The sequence below is a fragment of the Amblyomma americanum genome, chromosome 1, assembly GCF_052857255.1.
Source record: "Amblyomma americanum isolate KBUSLIRL-KWMA chromosome 1, ASM5285725v1, whole genome shotgun sequence".
Classification (NCBI taxonomy): domain Eukaryota; kingdom Metazoa; phylum Arthropoda; class Arachnida; order Ixodida; family Ixodidae; genus Amblyomma; species Amblyomma americanum.
Window position 1 is genome coordinate 272,970,675 of NC_135497.1, and position 19,483 is coordinate 272,990,157.

The following is a 19,483-nucleotide window of genomic DNA, read 5'->3' on the forward strand; positions in this document are numbered from 1 at the left end:
TAAATGACAAACAAAAAAAATTAGTAGTCTATGGAAGGCAAAATGGGACCACAGTTTCACTTTACTATATTTTTTGCTATAAGCGAGTTTACTCAAGGTATACTATAGTTTACTATAGGAGGTTCTTTAACGTACTATATCAGTGCACGTTAAAGAACCCCAGGTGGTCGAAATTATCCGAAGCCCTCCACTACAGCATCCCTCATAGCCAGTCTCTCTTTGGAATGTTAAACCATAAATCTATATTGGGGTTCTACTGTACTTTTTGTTTGACTGGCACAGGTCATATAAAACAGGCTAAGCATTGCATGTTTGATTGTCCTGCCTTGGGGGCGGCCACTGATTGTTGTAATAAATCCATCTGGAATTCGTTTCGATTCCTATTCTGTTCACTTTGCAGTTTTGTCTTGAGACGTCAATATTTAGTGGGGTGTTCAGATAAATTTACTACAGAGAAAATGTTATTGCAAGACTTTCCTTTTTTTTTTGTTGCCAGGTGGATTGACTACCCAATGTTTGAATACCAGAGGGGCATGGGTCCTGTTGGGTGTGAAAGAAAGGTCACTTTTGGCAATCCCTTGCCTCATTTGGAGTATGAAAGAAGGAAGCTACTGGCAACCAGAGGTGAGCTATTCACTGACCTGAGCTTGCTTGAGAGAAGACATGACTTTTAGCCTATGTGTAAGTTCAGTGACAAATGCCTTGCCATTTGGCACTCCATGGTGTCTGATTTTTAATAAGTAACATTGTTCGAGGCTAGAAGAGATGACTTGTTTCAATTTCTATGTGCATGTCTTGTGGTATGCTTATCCAAAAGTGCACTGCTTGGGAAAACTGGCTTAAAGAAGTGTGATGTGGCTCCTTTGTGCATAGCGTGTGTTGGGCATCACTTAAGGAATTCGGCGTTTAGTGAATGCAACTTTTTGAGCTGTCTGTTTCTATTTCTAGGTGGCTTGCATTCTTGGTTTGTTTGTGAGCATGTAATTTTTCGCCTTCCTGGGTCATAGATTGTCCATGGAAGGTGCATTTGTACCACTTCAATGAAAAACTTGTTCGTTTTTTTCCTGCAGCAATGCAAGAGCATGTTGGTTGTACCAAGAGAGTGCCTTCGAGTATCTGGTCTGGTTTTGGTTTCTCCAAATCCATGCCAGAAAGCATGGTCAAAGGCCAGTTCCAACAGTGCAGCGCTAGCACCACTTCTGGACGCCAACCAAAGTTGGAAGAAACCAAGGTGTTTTTTCAAGATTCAGCATTTTTTCTTGTAGTGTCCTGCCGGTCAGCAAACAGTTGAACCTGATTATATTAGATCGAATTATCCTTTATACTGAAGTTTCTAAGCACTATACAGCTATAGCGGATGTATAGGAAAATGTGCGACTACATTATACAAAAATTAGCAATCTCATTCTATAGATCAAACTTCGGCAATCAGGTTAGCCGGAGGTTAGCTTTTCCACATGGACTTGTGGCTGCTACATAGCACCACACATCAACCAGTGATCACAGATTTTTCATGCCATAGGCGCCTGGCGCGTAACCAGCCAACCAGAATGTTTTTACTGCTATCAGCAATTTGGCATGGTTTGTGTTGCCTGTGTGTGTGGTGGCAGCTGCTGAATGGCAGAACATCCCCAGTGGCTCCCCGAGTCGCTACTGTCTTCGCTGGCGTTCAGACGGTACGGCGTGAACGCATAGGGCTCGATGCCCATCGTGGCCGTAAGAGCGAGCAGTCGCGTCTCGAGGTCCTGGCCCATTACTGCTAACTACAACAGACAACAAGCAGAGAAACCCGACGCGCACCGCAATCACGCCGCCGACGCTGCTGCTGGGGTGCTAGGAGCGACAACCGAAAGTTGCAAAAGGAACGTCAGCGAATGATGTTTTCATGGGCGGGGCCCAGTTCCAGAGCTGTTTTCTTTATTTTTGTCTGGTGCCCGGTGTGTACGAGTTGAGGGGGGAGAGGAGGAGCGTCATTTTTAATCGTCTATATCTTCGTTGTTATTGATGCTAGCTTAAAAATCTCTCTCTCGTCTGCATTACGTAATCTCAATTAATTTATTGCATAGTCCCTTTAACCCGGAGTGGCAATCTCTTGGTGGCGTGCTTAGCCTTACCTCGCGTCTAGTACCCTGCTGCTCTGATTTGTTTTGTAGTGTTTCCTTAAAGCTTTGTAAATAACTTAGTTAGTTTATGTAGAATATATTTTCAGTATAATATGTGCTGAAAAAAAACTCTCGCGATGGCGTAGTGGTCTGCAGCAGCGGCCAGTGGAACTGATTTTTTAGCACCATCGAGGGGTTCGGGTCCCACTCCCCAGCTATGAAGTTATTTTTATTTCTTCAGTATCTTGCCCCACTGCGATGCCGGCTTTCTGCTGCAGTGAGGCTCTTATGCTGTTGCTTAAAATACACAGCGCTACCACTGCGTCGAAAAGCGGTTGTCCGTCTGCCCGAAGCCTGCTTCTAGCACGTGGGCCACCTTGGCCACGTGATTTTTTGACATCATCACAAGCTGCTCACCGGATTGTGAGCAAACTGCCCACTGTGGCAGTTCAATTAGTGATTAGTCACGAGAGATTCCGAAGGAACATGGGCCTCGTAAGCCCCACCGATGGCAGCACCTGCCATCGCAAGGCTGTGGCGTTTAGCTTAATCGTTGCACCTCTGCACCAGGAGCGGAATCGGGACACCCATGGATCTGTGAATGTAGAGAATGACCAATTCTAGTACTGCAATGCAAAAATGATGCAATATCACGCAAACTTACATTATGATATATCAACCAAAGTAAGCCAGTTCAGGTCAAGCAAAAGCACAAAGTGAAGATAAACCATACAAAACCAGGGCTAACGGTGCTAGCGCACGTTAATACGAGGTTAACTGCAAGCTGAATCGCCAGTTGTTATTTTCGCTTGCACGTCTACGCATCACCCAAACGCTCAGTGTCAGTTCCCTACCATGCCTGCAAGAAATTTGGTTCTTAAAATCAGGTGTGCGATTACGTGGTCACACGTATCACCAGGGACAGAAATAAACCAGGAGATGTTCGTGCTATTTGAAGAGCAGTACAACTTTGTTTTTTAGCACCTCTTACAATGCAAGGCGGAGCGAGCGATGATTCAGACGAAGGTGGTTAAGCTGCTGCTTTATTTCTATGGTAAGACCACAGTGCTTGGCTTTGCCCACCACATTGCGGCACAGCTTTCCTATACTGCAATTCCTGCAAAAATACAAAATATAAAGAAGATACGACTGTACTGAACTACTCGCAGTGGGAATGAAAAAATTCTAAACCAATGCAGCCAAGAGGCTTTGATCTGACAGTGCAATTTCGTAGAAGTATTTTTTGTGCGGCAGCCAGTTCTTTGAAACCTCACCGAGCTGAAATCGGACTTCATTCCGGGAAATAAGGCCTAGAACTTGGGAATTCATCAGCCTTACTAGGTATAATTTCTACATGTTTTACTCTGCACTCTGGTCATCTGCCAGACTCGGGGCTGATAATGAAAATGTTGACTGCGGTACCATGGTTCCCGTTGGACCGGCGGCCAACAGCATGGCCCGGCTAGTGCCCTCTTGTTAGCGCACTATACAGAGTGCTTCACTCAAGACTTAGCACAATTTATAAAAATAGGCTTTTTGAATTAGAAAAGCGCTTTTTTGGGCATAGCATTGTCAGCGGTGTAGTACATCAGGGCGACGGAGAAAGCGTGCGGCTCCCCGCCTTTCGTGTTCGTTTTGTGTACCTCTAGACATCAGAAACTGTCTTCCTCGGGAAGCTTCACCCTAAGAAGTAGCGCTTTAAAACGTGAATTCATAATGGACTGCACAGATAAAGCATGTTAGCCCGGAGTACGGTTCGGGTCCTCATCCTCAACCTTAGACAGTTCATCTTGCCGTCCCTCACCTCATCATGTCTTCTCTCCCTCGTCCTCACAAATCTTAATGTGCCCATCCTCCCTCACCTCAGCAAGTGAAATCCTCATGAGGTGAGGGTGAGGATGCCCTCATGAGGGCTCGCTCTCGTGAGGATGCCCATCTCTGGTCACAATATGCCAGCATGTGTTTGGAAACAAGTCCCACGGTGGCAAAATGAACAATGGAAATGAAGTGTTGCTCGCCACCAACATGGATAGATCGAAGTTTTGCCCACTCGTGGTCTGAAAAAGCAAGTCTTCACGATGCTTGCAAAACACTCGTTTGGCTGGGGACCCTGCAGGTCACCGGAACCACTGAGGTCTTGGAGCAATGACCTGGTCGATCTATATCTATATCTCTATATCTATGTTTGTTTTTGTAGACAACTGTTCTGCTCACCTCTCCAGTGCTAGTTTCCGCAACATTGAAGCTACCTTCCTGCCTTCAGTCAGTGCTTCAACCTTTGCACCAGTTGATAATCCATATGATAAAGGCTAGTTAAAGAAAATGTCTGATTGAAAGGCTCGTACAGAACTTGAGAGCTGGAAGAGATCTAAAAATTGCCCTTATAGCTGTTCTGTTTGTTTAGTGGGTCATGGAATGATGTCAAAAGTGAAACATTCCCATTTTCTGGTTTCTGGGAGAAGATGGAGGAAATTCTTTGTCTGGCAAGCTCAACGAAGCCATTATGGGTGTCAATGATTTGTAGAACCAGTTGTCCGAATTATTTGGTGCTACTTGTGATGGGACTGCAGCAGGCAACATTGTATTCTTGGATGATGGTGTTGAGACTAGAGGGGAGCTTGCAGGTAAAGACATCATTTTCGACGTCATGTGGAACCGAAATGCCACTGATGTGAACTGTGACGACGACTTCAGAGAACCTGTGGCCACATTCTTTGATATGCTCAGTGCACTCAGTATGGTTCGTCGCTATTGTGCATTGACAGAGGGCTGTGGTGCGAGCTGTGGAACAACTGTTGATTAATGCGAAAGCATTGCTAGGCTGTCGGGACCAGAAGTGTCCACATTGTCCAAGTCCCGAAGTGTCAAAGTCCAAATATTATCTTCTCAAACTTCAATGTTCTGTCTGGCGTCACAAAGGTGATCTTCTCTGTATGCAGATTTTTCAAAGGGATCTGAAGGAGGCCATTCGCATGGTCAAGAGTTGTGAAAATCTTGCTTCCTGTGAGCTGCTCGACGTCGTCGTCAGTTACAGTAAAACCTTGCTAATTCGAAATCCCAGATAATTTGAATTACTGCAGTCCCATAATTTCCAATACAAATTTGACCAGACACTTGAAGTGGTGGCCTGCACCAGCCCAGTTAATTAGAAAATCTGGGGGCGCTGCACGGGAATCCCGGATCCCGATTTCGCCACAAACCGGTGAAGTGGCCGCCCCTCAGAGCCGCAAGGCGGCGCTGCAGAGCAATGGAGAGTAAAGCCTCTCAATGAACTAAGGTAAAATCTCCCTCCTCCTCCTATGCCAGCGTTCCTTCTCTCAGCTCCTCCTGGAGCCAACAGCTGGTAGACAGCTGCCATCGCCGTGGGCCAGCAGTGAAGCTCTGAAACCGAAACTACGTGGCCAGGCTACTTTTTGGCCTGGCGACGGGCCCTCAGATCATTGTAACCCCTGGCATTTTGCTCATTTATAAGTGTGCAGGTCACAATGTACCGTCCAATAAGCGTAATGTTTACACGATCGCTTCCCCTGTTATGACATCTGGACTCACTCCTTCGGGACCCTCATGGAGAGTCCTGCAAGTGGGCTTTCCCGCATATCATAGCTGACCAAAGCGAGATGGCGGAAGTCACGCTCTGAGAGCATGAAGGCAGTAGGACAATTGTCATGGGTGTGGGTGTTATGTTACACATTATGGAAGGATGAAAGAAAAAACAGCAGGCTGTCTGGCTGTGGGGTGGTCGGCCATGTCATCAGGTTCCACGTGTGGGAAAGCCCACTTGCGGAATTTCGGTCGAGGTCAAGCCTAGCAGCAGCAGTATGCGATCGGTCCATGCGATAAACGGCGGAGAAGAAAGCGAAGAGGACACATTTGTATTTTCCTGGCACTTTAAACTTCATCGTCAGATAATTTGCCCAGATATTGCAGTTTTGCCATGGCTGAATTTATGAAAGTTGGCACGGTACACGATCGCTGGTGAATATTAGAAAATTTTCGAACATTCGGGAATATCAAACACATTCGATTTGTATTCGACATTTCGAATATTCACACTCCCTACTTATTAACCCGACTGTGGGTATTCACATTCGAAAGCATTAGTGTTTGTTTAGGCAAAAGTCTGGCAACATTTTGTGTTGCAGCTGAACTCAGACGCTTTAAAAATGCACTTTTTGACATCATCCCATGAATACCGAACACAATCGATAAAGAGATGGCCAAAATGTAAACAAGATTTGCTGGAGTTTTTCTTAAGTTCTGTGCATAACTTGCCTTGGCAAAATTCCATTGAACACGTGCGCCAAAAAATCGTTCTTCGTGGATTTCATAAATCCTTTTCGTAGCATCTGTGCCAACGCTTGATAGGCACTTCACGCCTGGTTTTATGGCCAGCAGGCGAGCCCCTTGATGTCCAGATTGCTGTGGTTTTACTGTATTGTTAAACTAGTACATTCATTGCTTTTTTTTCAACCACACTAGTTGGAGACGGCTGGTTGGATGAATGAACAAGTTTTCACTCATGTTTTGTTTTGTGCTATTATAACTGTTTTCATAAATAAAGGGTTCTGAAGTGCTATTTGTGTGCATAAATATTCACAAAGTAAATTAAATGGCCTTGAATTATCAGAAGTACACTTAAGATCTCTTCAGTGTGGCTGCACTTTCCATACCAGTTCAAGGAGTGCAGCACTTTCGCATTCGTTTTACCAGTGCAGCGTGCACCCGCTGCACTTCCCTTTTCATTTTGCAAAAGTGCCAGACTAGTGCAGCACGAGTTCTTGGCTGGCTTGCACTCTCCCAAGTGGAAGTGCAGCTGTAGTGCAGCAATATGGCGGCGCCCATGTCTAGGTCGGAGAAGCAAAGATGTGACAGTAGTCTCTAAATAAAACGATGACAGTTCGCTCAGTTCTCTCTTGAACGGAGGAGGTGAGGAACTGTCCATGGCATCATAATTGTAAACCTAAGTGGTCAAGTATCACCTCATGGGCAGCATTTCAGCGCATATTCGTAAACAGTCTGCTTGTATACATCCGACTGTTTGTTTGTTTTTTTTTTTTCTATGAAACGACTATTTCTTGGAGCTGGTTCATGGCGACATTTCCTTGGGATTTCCTGCTTGAAAAATTCTTAACATGGTTTGGGACTTTGGCGCCCGTTGATGTCGGCGGCACACAGTTGGCTGTAATTCGGTAGCGACGCCAAGGCTAGCAGACAACCAGGCCTGCACTCGACCATTCGTTTTGGAAGCAGCTGCTGCCAAGCTTCACTTGAACTGATGCTACACGCTGGCGTGCGACACCGCTGCGGAACTCCGCGGAACTAGTGCAGCGAGTGCTCAGAGACCTTTAATATGATCCAAACAAAACTCTAGACTCTCTTGAAGTTTGAACTAATGGGTATACTATACAGAGTTATTTTTAAAATGAACCCTTTTACTGTGCAGCATAAACATGCTTTATGTGGGCCTCCAAGTCAGCCGCAGTGACGTAATAGTTGCACCTTTTGTTGCCATCCTCCCTTCAGGTATGTTCGTCCATTGACCAGGCCACACCAAGTCAAGTCTGGGACGATGATGGGGATGCCTGCCTTGGTGCAACGGGGGTTGCTATGGTTAATGACTCGGATAATGGACAACACAGTGCCCGCAACCTAGGTATGTCACATTGCCCATTATTGTTCCATTTTGCTTATGGCATGAATGTCACACTATGCATTCGTTTTCTTTGACCTGATTTGGCTTCTCCCTGCTGCTGCGGCCTGTTGGTGCAGATAATAGCTACTGTATTTACACAAATGACTCAAATAATGTGCTTCAGAATGCATTTTACATTATGTGTATTTGAAACCAGGGCATGAATAGTAGAATCTGTCTATAGCTATTAACGGAGTGTAGTAAACTTCTCTCCCGTGGTAGTCATGGTTTCACTATATTTGTACAAAGGCTGTATTTTAGCTTTGAAATATTGCACATGGCAGCAGTGGCGTTTTTTTAACCACAGCAGTATATGGCTGAGGCCCCTAGTTTCCCACGGTTCCATGAAAGGTCATTACTTTTAAAATTTGTCACGCAGTTGTGTGTCCATATTGTTACGGATATTAGTCAGGATGCGACAATGACATGGAAGTGAATAATTTACCTTATTTGCACAAATGCAACATCAAGGGAAAGTATGAGACCTCGCGAGAGTTTTTAAAAAATATTGTAATACAATCTCAACCTGTTCAGCCCAACCATAGCAGAAGCCCCTTCCCCAGGGGGTCCACCCACCCACCCATTTAAAAGAAATGCAGATGGCACTGTAAAATGCCGAAGCAGTGGATACATTGTTCTTTAATTGGCAATGCTTCAGATGCATGCTGCACAAGTGTGGAGAGCAAAGCCTCTGATACGCCTCCATCGTGCCTCTGCTTGGTGTTTTGTGCTTCCCCCTGCGACTGTTTCACCTTCTTTCCTTTTCTTCCTGCTCTCAACTCTGAGTGCCCTCGTTCCAGACCCATAGGTTTTCAGTGACCTCGGTGTAAAGTGCATGGTATGCAGTTCATCACCTAGCGACTGGTGATGAACAATTTGCGTTATATTCATACCTTGGTTCCAGATATAATGCAAGGTGCATTGTAAAGCAGTATTTTGTTCTTCACGGAATATTGCAGATTATTTGTTCATAATGCATGGAATTTAAAATTTTCTGCCACAGTACAATACAGGAAAGCTGTATGCATTAATTCAGCATTGCGTTAAGTCTGTGAACACTTCATGGTGCATGTATGGAATGAAAAAACAGTTTTCTTTTTGACAGATGCTGCATTCAGCGCAAGTAGCTTCTTTGATTACGTTGGAGCACGTTGCCAGCCACAGGACAATTCATGCATGGACATTCCGCACCTGTTCAGCCGCCTGGGGCTGGGCAAATACGTGGACATCTTCCAGCAAAATGAGGCTAGTCTTTCTCCAAAGACCTCTTCAACCCTTGTGCATTAAATGAAATGTGGCATAGAGCCACACATAGTTTACTGCTGCAACGTTTAACACAGTAATTTTATTCTTGTACCAACTGTAGTGCAATACTCTTACTGTGACTGGATGTGAAGTGTTTTCTGTGCTGCTTGCTTTGGAAGAGATAGTACTGGTAGTCATTTCAAAGCACTGAAAGGAAAAACTAACTCGGACCTCTGCGAGCATGCGTGCATGCTGTCTCCCTTGGTTTGTTAACATCATAACTGTGATGTGCAGCTTTAGTGGGTCTGTACTGTGTTTTTGCTCTATTCATATTTCAAGCTTAGCTTGATGGCTTCTGTTACAAGTATATTTTGAAACGTGTTTAAAATGTAATAGTCTATGCGCACTTTTGTGCGTTATGGGTGCTTTTAGTGCTCCTTATATTAATATAGAATAACTCTTACTGAGAATTAGTAAGGTGCTAGAGCGGCTAATGGTATGATGTACATGTGTTGTGATGGCTGTTAGGCTCATAATAGAGGCCAGAAAATATGGCATGCACTGGTCTCTGTTAATAAGTCTCACCATCTGAGTCACACTGTACACATTACAACTTCCCCTTTCCTGGGCATTACAAAGATCAGTTGCATCTCTGTAAAAGTCATTCCTCCCTATAGATTAGCACAATGAAATTTTTGTTATATCCACGCAGGTGTTGTAATTACTAAATGTGTGCAAGCAGAAGCCAGTTTTTTCAGGCAGCTATAACTTGTCGTGACCTTTGTTGGCCACCACATTGCCTTGCAGAAATATCAGTGGAAATCTTTGCAGCGCAAAAAAAAACAGCAGGCATAGAAAGAACAAATACCACAAGCTGACCCTTAACTCAGTGAGTCACAACTCAGGAGTTGCAAGTCAGTGCTTTTGGTGTTTGTTCTTCCTATGTCCGTCATTTTGCGGTGTTTTTTCGAAGTTGTACTTACTGCATTTGTGTAAGAGGTCAAGAGCCATGAACAGATCGGTTTCGCACATTCTAGTCTTTCTTTCCCACATGAAAATGATTTCCTTTTCCAGCTGGAAAAATTTCCAGGTTCCATAATCCAGCTCGAAATGTTTCCAGCTAGAAGCATTTCCAGTTCTATATTCTAGCTGGAAATAAATTTTGTGGCTGCAGAAATAACACGGAGGAAACAAAAGAACGACACATTGGCTGACACAAACAGGCATTTATTGCTGCAGAAACAATAACGCCAGCTAGCAACAAGTTACGCTAATGAATCAAGGTCGTCCAACTCACCAGCAAGGTTCCAAGCGAATGTCCGCCCACGCTAGGGCAAGGGATACACCAAAGGCCGGATGGGACGAGTACGGGAGCCTGTCTCCCCGCCGCTTCCTCGCCCCGCCGGGGAAGAGCGGAGCCGCGAGCGGACGTGTGCCCTCTCTCCCACGCGCGGGCTTCAGCAGTCTCCCGCGCAGCAACGCTGGCGCCCTCTCTTGCCAGTTAATGTAACCGACAAGGGAATGTGTTCCTCCTCGAGGTGAGGCTGCTGCTGCACGGTGCCTCGCGGGAAAGCAAACACAGGGGGCTGCAGGGCAGGTCCCCACAAGCTAGAAGTGCTATACTCTAAAAACAGTGTTGGTTTGTTTACATCTAACGACTCGACACTCTGCAGAGCTGTCATTTTGACTATCGAATAAAAATTTGTTTATGAACTGGCTAATGTAGTTTAAAATTTTGTCATTAACTCAAAAATATTTTTGTTCATTTCGAGTTGTCTTGTTTTTCAACGTATGGTGAGTGCGAGGCTGTTCTCAACGACCCTTGAGATTTCAATGGCCATTCTCGAACCTACATTGAGTCGATGTTCGTCGAGTTCAATGGTCATTGAAAATTGCAGCGTGGCACTGGCCGATCCCAATTGAGTTTGTTGTTCATTGACTCAATGGGCATTGAAACTACTCGTGTGACAGGGTTATTAAACATCTCTGCTAATATCTCCAGTGTAGACATCTTGACAAATGTACCTTTACAGTTTGTAGTGTGCAGTCTACATTTTTTGTTTCAAGAGACCAGATTCACCTTAGTCGCTGAATTTGTAGCTGGCACAAACTTTTAATCATGTCATGTAATTAATAACTGCATCTGCTTTTACTTCTTTTTATCACTTGCCTGAGCAACAGCTGCTGACATAGGAAACAGTAGGTGCTTGGCCTTGGTCCTGCATGTAACCTGTTGTTGCCACGTCCGTTTTGTAACTTTGCAGATTGACCTTCCGACGTTCCTTTGCATGTCGGACTCTGACCTCCAGCAGCTGTCTATTCCCTATGCTGCCCGAAAGAAGATGCTGCTGGCAATATCAGGTGGGAGTGCAGTCAAAGCCTTTGCTTCATTGGCCACATTTCTACATAATTTTTCTGCCCCCCCCCCCCCCCCCTTCCCCCTTTTGCACCTGTGCACAGGCAGTGCTATTACGATAAAACTGCAGTAATTCACAATCGGTTCATTCAGTATACTGCATAATGTAATGATTTTTGGTAGTCTCAAAATTTACACAAGCAAATTTACTGGATAATTCAAGTAGTCAATGAGCATTGACCAGCTCATTTGTCCACTTTGATGCAGCAGTCAAGACTTGCATTGTTGCAGGCAAATGCTGTGCCAATTCTCCACTGCTGTTAGTCTGCACGTAATGCTGCTTGGTCCACTAATTGGGTTTTCAGGTTGATATGAATTTTAAAATATTTCCTGGCTGAAGTACAATATGTACAATCTGCAAAATTCCGGCTGTTTTGAACATTCTCCTGCTCCAGTGCAGTTGATATGGACATGTGAGCCGCTACTGCACCCTCAAACACTAAGCACTGCCTGCCTCACATCGCTGAAGCACAGTTGCCAGTCGTGTGGTATGCACCACAAGCAGAGTGCGATGGCATGTGGCCATAATTAGTCAGCTGTAAACAGCTCTATGCAAGTACATTTCGCACGCTTATGCATATGAATTTTGTTCATTTTAGATGCTATGAATATTTTTCGCGACACCGCGAGGTGCGTATAGTCAAGATTCTACTATAATAGCTCCAACTCGCGTGTGTATTTTCACTCCTGCTTGCAGATTTCATGGTTTTACCAGTTTTTGGTGGATCAGCTTTCAACACTTTGCTCAGCTATCTTTTTTTACCTCCCCTAGCATGCTGGAATGGGAGCACTTATGGACTTTTATATTTTTTTAGTGCAGTGCATGGTTACACCATAGAAAACGACAGTATAGAACTGTAACTGGGCACCAAAGGCATACCTTAAGGTATGCTTAACTGGGACACTAAGAAGCCACTGTGTTCGAAAATGCAACACTTCCAGTTGCACCTCCGTTGTTGAACTTCTCATTGTTCCACGCACCACCATGTAGATGAACACAAGCCTCGGCCATGAACTTTACTGGCAGGTGAAAACTTGCTTTGCCTATTACTGAGTTATGTTGGGGGACATGCGTAGGCATTGAAACCACAGTAACTAGCATCTAGCTGCCAACTAGCGATGGCGGCTGTCGTAACAAGTCTGCTTGAGCTCCTGCTGTAAAACAGTTGATCATCAAACGTTGGTCAAAGCTTCGCTAAGTCCAGTGGATGCTAGCTCCAAAGGAATATGCGTGGTTGAATGATGTCTTGCTCTAGCTTTTTTTGAAAACTTAATTAAAATTTTTCCTTTGATCAGATGGACGACTGAATTAGTGAGGTTTACAGTAATTTTGTCATGAAATGCAGCATTTAGTGTACTGTGCTGCCATTACCAGAATACTGGTAGCCCAACTGTGCATGCACCATCGCATAGCGTAAAAACGCACCCAAATAGTCCGTTTACCTACCATGGTGGCTCTCTTACTATGGCTGTCTGATACTGATCTCAAATCCGAGCCACGGTGGCCATGTTTCGATGGAAGAGAAATGCAAGGACACCTGTGTTCAGTGCAATGTCAGTGCATGTTCCCCTGTCCTGCCCAAGTGAGGAGATTCCTTGTGCAAAGATTGTAGGCCTCTAATTGTTGAACAGGTACATGGTTGGTTATGTTCGAATCAGCGTAAGATAACTACAAACCTAGTCGCACCTTAAGTCTGCCATGAATTGGCAGTAGAACTGCAAACCAGCACATACATGGGCGTCTATAGGGGCTGTTTGTGGAGTACGCAGTTTACCATAGGGGACCGCAGCTGCAGGTGCCAGTGAAAAAGCACCCTCTCCGGCAGACTCCCCATAATTGACTGGGCAGGCCAGTCACCCCTCCCATTGAATAGCTGTGCAAATAGTGCACTTGCCAGTTTTGCACATGCTTAGCACATGTTGGCCTGCCTGCAAATATGCTTGCGCAGTCACGCGCTTTTTTGCTCCTGCTTGAACGTTAACGGGCTTCACAGGATTAGGAAAGTGCACTCTAAGATGTGGGTTCAAAGAAGTATTGGACCAGAGTATCGAAGCAGGGCGCATAATGGAACTTTCCCGGAAACCATAGTAGGTATGGAATTTTTGCTTGCAAACCCGTGAAGTCATTACAATTGAGGTGTGCTGCCATTTTTATGTACAGAACGAGCACACGTGGTTGGCGCGGTCAGCGCCCACTTTTCTTTTATTAAATTACAATTTCTATTTTTTTCAAAAGTAAACCACTAATAGCAACTTCGTCCAGAACAGTAAGAAGTCGCTTGTGTAATGACAGAATTTGCGTTCAAAGTCACCACGAATAGCAACAGGACAATCTCAGTGCTTTTGCAAACCACAAATCTCACCCTTGTACCAAACTCTGATTTGTTCCATTGTGAAATTATAAGCAGTGAAGGAGACATGAAATGAAGTATTTCAGCAATAATTTAGTTGAATATTGTCAGGAGGTGGTGACAATGCCATGAAAAAACAGTCAAGCACATTAATGTGGAACAAAGTTGTTATTGAAATGACTATCGCCCTTAAATAAGCTGAAGAATTTGCCGACGCTTCGAGATAAGGCACTTTACAACAACCCAGAATAATATTGAAATAGTTGCGCCTGGCTGCAATCATTCCAGATAACTCTGATCGCATCTCGCGTAACAGTGATATACCCGCGCGCCAACTGTTTTGAACTCGAACAAACAAGCACAACAGTTTCGCGGCATTACTTCTCTCTCAAAGAATCATCGGCTGGATGCTTTAAGGAAAAGGAATGTCAATAAAACCAAAGACAATTCAAAATAAACACTGGGAATACAAACAATGAGAGCGCAAAACGCTTTTCACCGAAGCCGCGTTGTCGAATTGGTGTCCACGCTCATACACGGTCACCAGGCTTGCATTCCGTGTGGTGACGGCAGAATAGCCGGTGGGATAAGCACCAGCCAAAAGCGGAAAAAGCTGTTGGCGGATTATACATATGAAGCACTGAAGGGGAGGTGTGCCCAAGGTGTGTCAAAAGATGAGTCTCTTATCTGCTCTGGCTAGGGGATACCAGTATTGCCTGTATACCCCACCCTACCATTGTAAATGAATTTTCCTAGAAAAGATGCAAGTAAGGAGCTTAGGGGACCCCAACAAGAAAACATACTTCCTGTGACCATAGGTAGAATCCATAGGTAGAGACATCGGAGAGGCCTTTGCCCTGCAGTGGGTGTAGAAAGGCTGATGATGATGATGAGGTAGAATTGTGGTATCTTGGAAAAAGGTCCATTCTGTGACCCCACTCTTGAGAGGGGTTAATCCTTTTGTGCTGTCTCCCAGCTTTGGCAGCATATACAACCTTTGTCCATAAAGTTTCCATACTGATATATTTTCTTTCCTAAAAATGATTTCCCAAAACAAATGTTGGTGCATATGTGTAGCGCCACCTTTTCGAGCTAACCTGATCTATTTATGTTAGTTGCTGTGGCTAACCTGATCTATTTATGTTAATTGCTGTGGCAGCTGCTAGATGGCACTACACGTAGAAAAAATATGTTGTCACTTGTCGTCTGCGCATTCTACTGTGAGTGAATGTGGACAGATGGACTCCCACCTCGAACAGCATGTAAACATAAAATTCTGTGTGAAGCTTGACAAGACAGCCACACAGACGTATGAGCTCCTTCATGACGCTTACGGCAACGAGACATTATCGTGGGCGCGAGTTTTCGAGTGGCACAAGAGGTTCGTTTCGGGGAGAACGTCTGTGGAATACGACTCAAGGCAGGGGCGCCCTTCAACCTCAAGGAATGAAAATGTGGCTCGGATTAGGGGAATCGTACAGCCACACTGCACCATCACTGTCTGCATGCTGCGAGATGCTCTCGACATCAGTAAGACATGCCACCAAATTTAGCGTGAGAACATGGGGAAACGAAAGCTAAATGCCAGACTTGTGCCGCACTCTCTCACACAGGACCGGAAGGACACGCGGACATTAGTGAGCGCTGATTTGCTCTCCGAGGCAGTGAAGGATGCTGTATTCGTCGACAGCATCATTGCTGAAGACGAGACATGGTGTTCTCAATATGACCCTCAAACAAAGAGGCAGAGCGCAGAAATGGCGATCCACAAGGTCTCCGGCGTCGAGAAAGGTGCGGCGACAGAAGACCAAAACAGACGATGCTGATAGTTTTTTTTTTTTATGCCAGAGGTGTCGTACACCACGAGTTCGTCCCACAAGGGCAGACAGAGCACGCGGATATAAAACTGATTCACGAACACATGCGTGATGCACTGCAACGCCGTCGCCCTGACTTATGGGCATCGATCTAGACAATGGAGCCTTTTCCATGATAACGCAAGACTGCACACTGCTCCCAGCGTGACAATTTCTTCCCAAGCACAGCATTACTGTACTTTCCCATCCGCCATACTCTCCTGTCCTCTCCCCATGCGATTTTTTCGTGTTTCCTCGTGTGAAAAGAGCCCTAAAAGGCCGCTGGATGGGGAGCGTGGAGGCCATTCAAGGTGCCATGAGAAAGGAGCTGACAGCCCTGCCAAAAGAAGCGTTTTCCAACTGTTTCCAAGACCTCAAGAAGCGTTGGAAGCTGTGTATAGACTTCAAGGGTTCGAAAGGGTGCTGCACAAATGATTTCAATGTTAAATGCATTTTTTTTTAATCGACTCAGTCTCTGAAATTTACGGACAAAGGCTTTGCACAGAAAGTTCTGGGCCCTACTTTTTGTTCCCGGAAGAACTAATAATTTCGTGTCGCATGGAATTTACACATCTGGAGGGGAAATAGAAGTTACCTTATTTTTGTGGTATTTAAGTGCTGCCATCTATCGACAGAAAGTTCAAATCTGAGTTGCCTTGTAGCTGGTGAGCCCTCTTAACAGAAAAATTGTCTGTGGCTTAACTTGGCTAACCCTGGAATTCAGCAGAAAGCTTCTGCACACATGGTTACACATAGTAAAGCTTTATTGTTACACAGTTGTTTGGCTACGTTCTAGACGCCGATGATTTTCATGAAAGGAAGGGCGCATGACTGGCTCCCTGGGTCAGTGGACTCCATAATTGCGCTTTGAGGTATGTGCCAGTGGTGAGAGATTTGGGCTGCATGTATTAGCGCTAACAACTTTAGCAGACACGTGGCACTGCAGCAATAGGCCATAGCATTCATTGGGTGACCAACCCCTTGTGATCTACAATTGACTGCCTTCTGCCATGGTAGCAGGGTGGGCGCACTGCCTATGCAGTGTGGGGAACTGGAACGCAATCAAAGCAAGTTTTGCAGTTCACCATCAATGCTATGTACATGAAAGTGAGATTGAGGTGTCCACTGACCCAGGGAGCCAGTTGTGCACCTTTCCTTTCGGGAAAATCAAGCTTGTCAACGCCAATGAACCCCAAGGGCTTACTTGTTTTGTTTGGTTTTTGAGGAAATGGTTGTCAACGCCAATGAACCCCAAGGGCTCACTTGTTTTGCTTGGTTTTTGAGGAAATGAAATGGAGCAGTGTCTCATCTTGGTAGACACCCGAACTGTGCCATAAAGGAGGGAGGGAAAGAAGGAAGAGGAAATTGGAAATTTGTTTTTGAGGAAAGGAAATGGGGCAGTATGTCTGACTTCTCAGTGGACACCTGAACTGCGTTGTGCTGGCTACCTGAAGAATACTTTACCTAGCATAGTGAAGCTTTTTGCTTCAAAAATGCTCAGTTTGGTTAATCACTACCACTGCGATAAGCAGTGGGTATATTTACTTTAATGCAGATTACTGCGCACGTGCATCCCCAAAGCAATTTATTTGCAGAGCCATCGCTCATATGCAAATGCTCATTCATGTGCAAGGAACACTGACTTTTAACTACTTTTTATTTTTTTTAGAGACGTAAAGTTGCTTTGGAAAATGAGCTGGACGTCACAGGTCGGAACACTGAGGCGGTCACTGACCTTGCCTCGCAAAAGATGAAATTCTTTAGCGCGAGCTCTACTGCTGAACACTGCACTGTGAATTGCAACGAAAATTGGTCAAATGATAATACACGTGCAACATACCAAACTGTAAGTCACTATAACACGTTTTGCTATCAAAAGCATTCACCATTGGTTTTCTGTAGGTTTTAAGTGCTCGGTATGAGTGATGGCAAAAATTGGAAAAGATTTAGCTACACATCGGAAGAATGGACCATTACCTTCAATATTTCCATAACAGTACCTTACATTTTGCAATATTCAAAATTTTTGTTCAACAATGTTGTACATGTCCAGCAAATCGGCAGAATTTCACGGGCAGCTCTTAGCCCTTAATGTATCGTGGGCTGTCACACCAAGTTTCTCCACTCTTTGAATGCCGCAGAATTCTAGCCATAACTCGGAACGTTCTGAGTGGTAACACCTCTTTTGTTTACCAGCGAGCAGGACGGCATGTGCACATAATGAGTGTGTGCCAGTGGTGCGAGCAACACGCATACTAGTCTAGACATTGCTGACTGAACGTGTTATGCCAGCGACGTGCCCAGACAGAAATTCGGAAATAAGCACGAGGCGAGAGGCAGCGCTGGTGCAGTGGGGGCAAACTTTAGGTGCGCTTCCCTATAGGAATGGGCGCACCCTACTCTGAATGTGTGGGCCTTGCTCCTCGTTGCCTGCTCCAAACGAAGACTTGTCCTTTGTGGCTTTAACGTTCCTCCTTGAAGCAATGAAACAAGCACATTGCAACATGTTCTCGCTGAAAGCAGCAAATGTGGGAGAAGACGCTGAAACCAGGCAAACATTGCACCCTGCACCCATTGCACTTTACACCCCTGTGGGGTGTTTGTTTGGTGCGATAATTTAGAGCTGGTGTGCAACAAAGCAGCAGTGCTTCGCATTCTACCTTTAGGGGTAGCCTAAACATCGTCCAAGTTTTTTGCCTCACTATATCGCAAAATCAAGCTGCATTCAAATTTCACATTGGGGAATACCATAATTGTCGGCCAATTTTTTTTTGTCTCCACGTTCTTTCTGGGGCGATATTATGGCGCCAGGGAGACAGTTATAGTCTCTGCCCGCTTGGCAAGGTTTCCTAGTAGAGGCAGGTTATAACAGATTTGTGCATCCACACTTGCTTGTTTACGCGCAGAGGGGTGTCTGCAGCTTGCAGGCGTTGGTGAGTGGCGACACCACGGGTTCCCGAGCATCCGCAGGGACATTCCCGCAAGGGGATGATGGTAAACAGTGCATCGCCACGGACCCGAGCACCCGCGCTTCGCCATGCGTGGCATCGCCGTGTCCGGGGAAAAGGAGAACCTGGTGGTTGAGCCGATGCCGAGCGTTTGGACCTTTAAGGCCCCTCGGCGGAGGCAACACACCACTTTGGCTCCAGCTTCCTGTAGACGGCACCTCCGGTCTGGCCCTACCGGGGGGAATCGGCAGTCGCCTTTTACTAAAGAGAAAGATCTCTTTCCTATCCTCTTTCTCACAACCCTCCTGTCTCCTACTCACTTCTTGGTTTTTCCTTATTTTCCTGGCGGTGAGGGTTAACCTTGTGTGACAAACTACCCTGAGTTGCGTCATATTTGGTTATAGTTGAGGTGTACAGCTGGCGTGGACAGGACTTGCTATCAAGTTCCTGTCCCGTCCCCTTGTTGGACTTTGTGGTGGGTGGCTGGCACCATGACCGAATAACTATTTTTTTTTTTTTTTATGGCTCCCCCCATTTCAAAACCTGATCGCTCTCTCAAAAGAGGGCAAAAAAAGGCAGATGACTTCTTTCAAAAAAGAAAAGTAACTTTCCCCAAATATCACGTGATCCACAGTGAAGAACAAGATAAACATGCAAGAATAATATCCCCTTTCCTTGTGTCAAAGTGCTTAGGCATTGGCTATAAGCTCTCAAAAATGGCCACCGGCGACTTATTGCTCGAACTGTGCGACAATGTCCAACACTCCAAGCTCTCCAACCTAACGTCCATAAGGGAAATCCCTGTCTCCGTGAGTTCTCATCGCTCACTTAACACTGTCCGAGGCGTAATATCCGAAAATGATTTTGTTCACA

The 19,483-nt window shown here is 45.3% G+C and overlaps 1 protein-coding gene across 5 annotated transcripts in view; it reads left to right on the top strand.

Annotated features, from left to right (window-relative positions):
* BicC (protein bicaudal C) overlaps positions 1–19,483 on the top strand; it is a 91,865-nt gene that overhangs the window by 64,454 nt on the left and 7,928 nt on the right. For 4 of the 5 annotated variants that reach the window (XM_077649250.1, XM_077649248.1, XM_077649249.1 and 1 more), the window contains 5 exons: positions 497–624; positions 1,071–1,231; positions 7,626–7,755; positions 8,900–9,039; positions 11,304–11,400. In XM_077649250.1, the coding sequence (XP_077505376.1) occupies positions 497–624; positions 1,071–1,231; positions 7,626–7,755; positions 8,900–9,039; positions 11,304–11,400 (656 nt within the window). The remainder of the gene's footprint in view (positions 1–496; positions 625–1,070; positions 1,232–7,625; positions 7,756–8,899; positions 9,040–11,303; positions 11,401–19,483) is intronic. The other variant, XR_013311242.1, reaches the window with a different exon arrangement.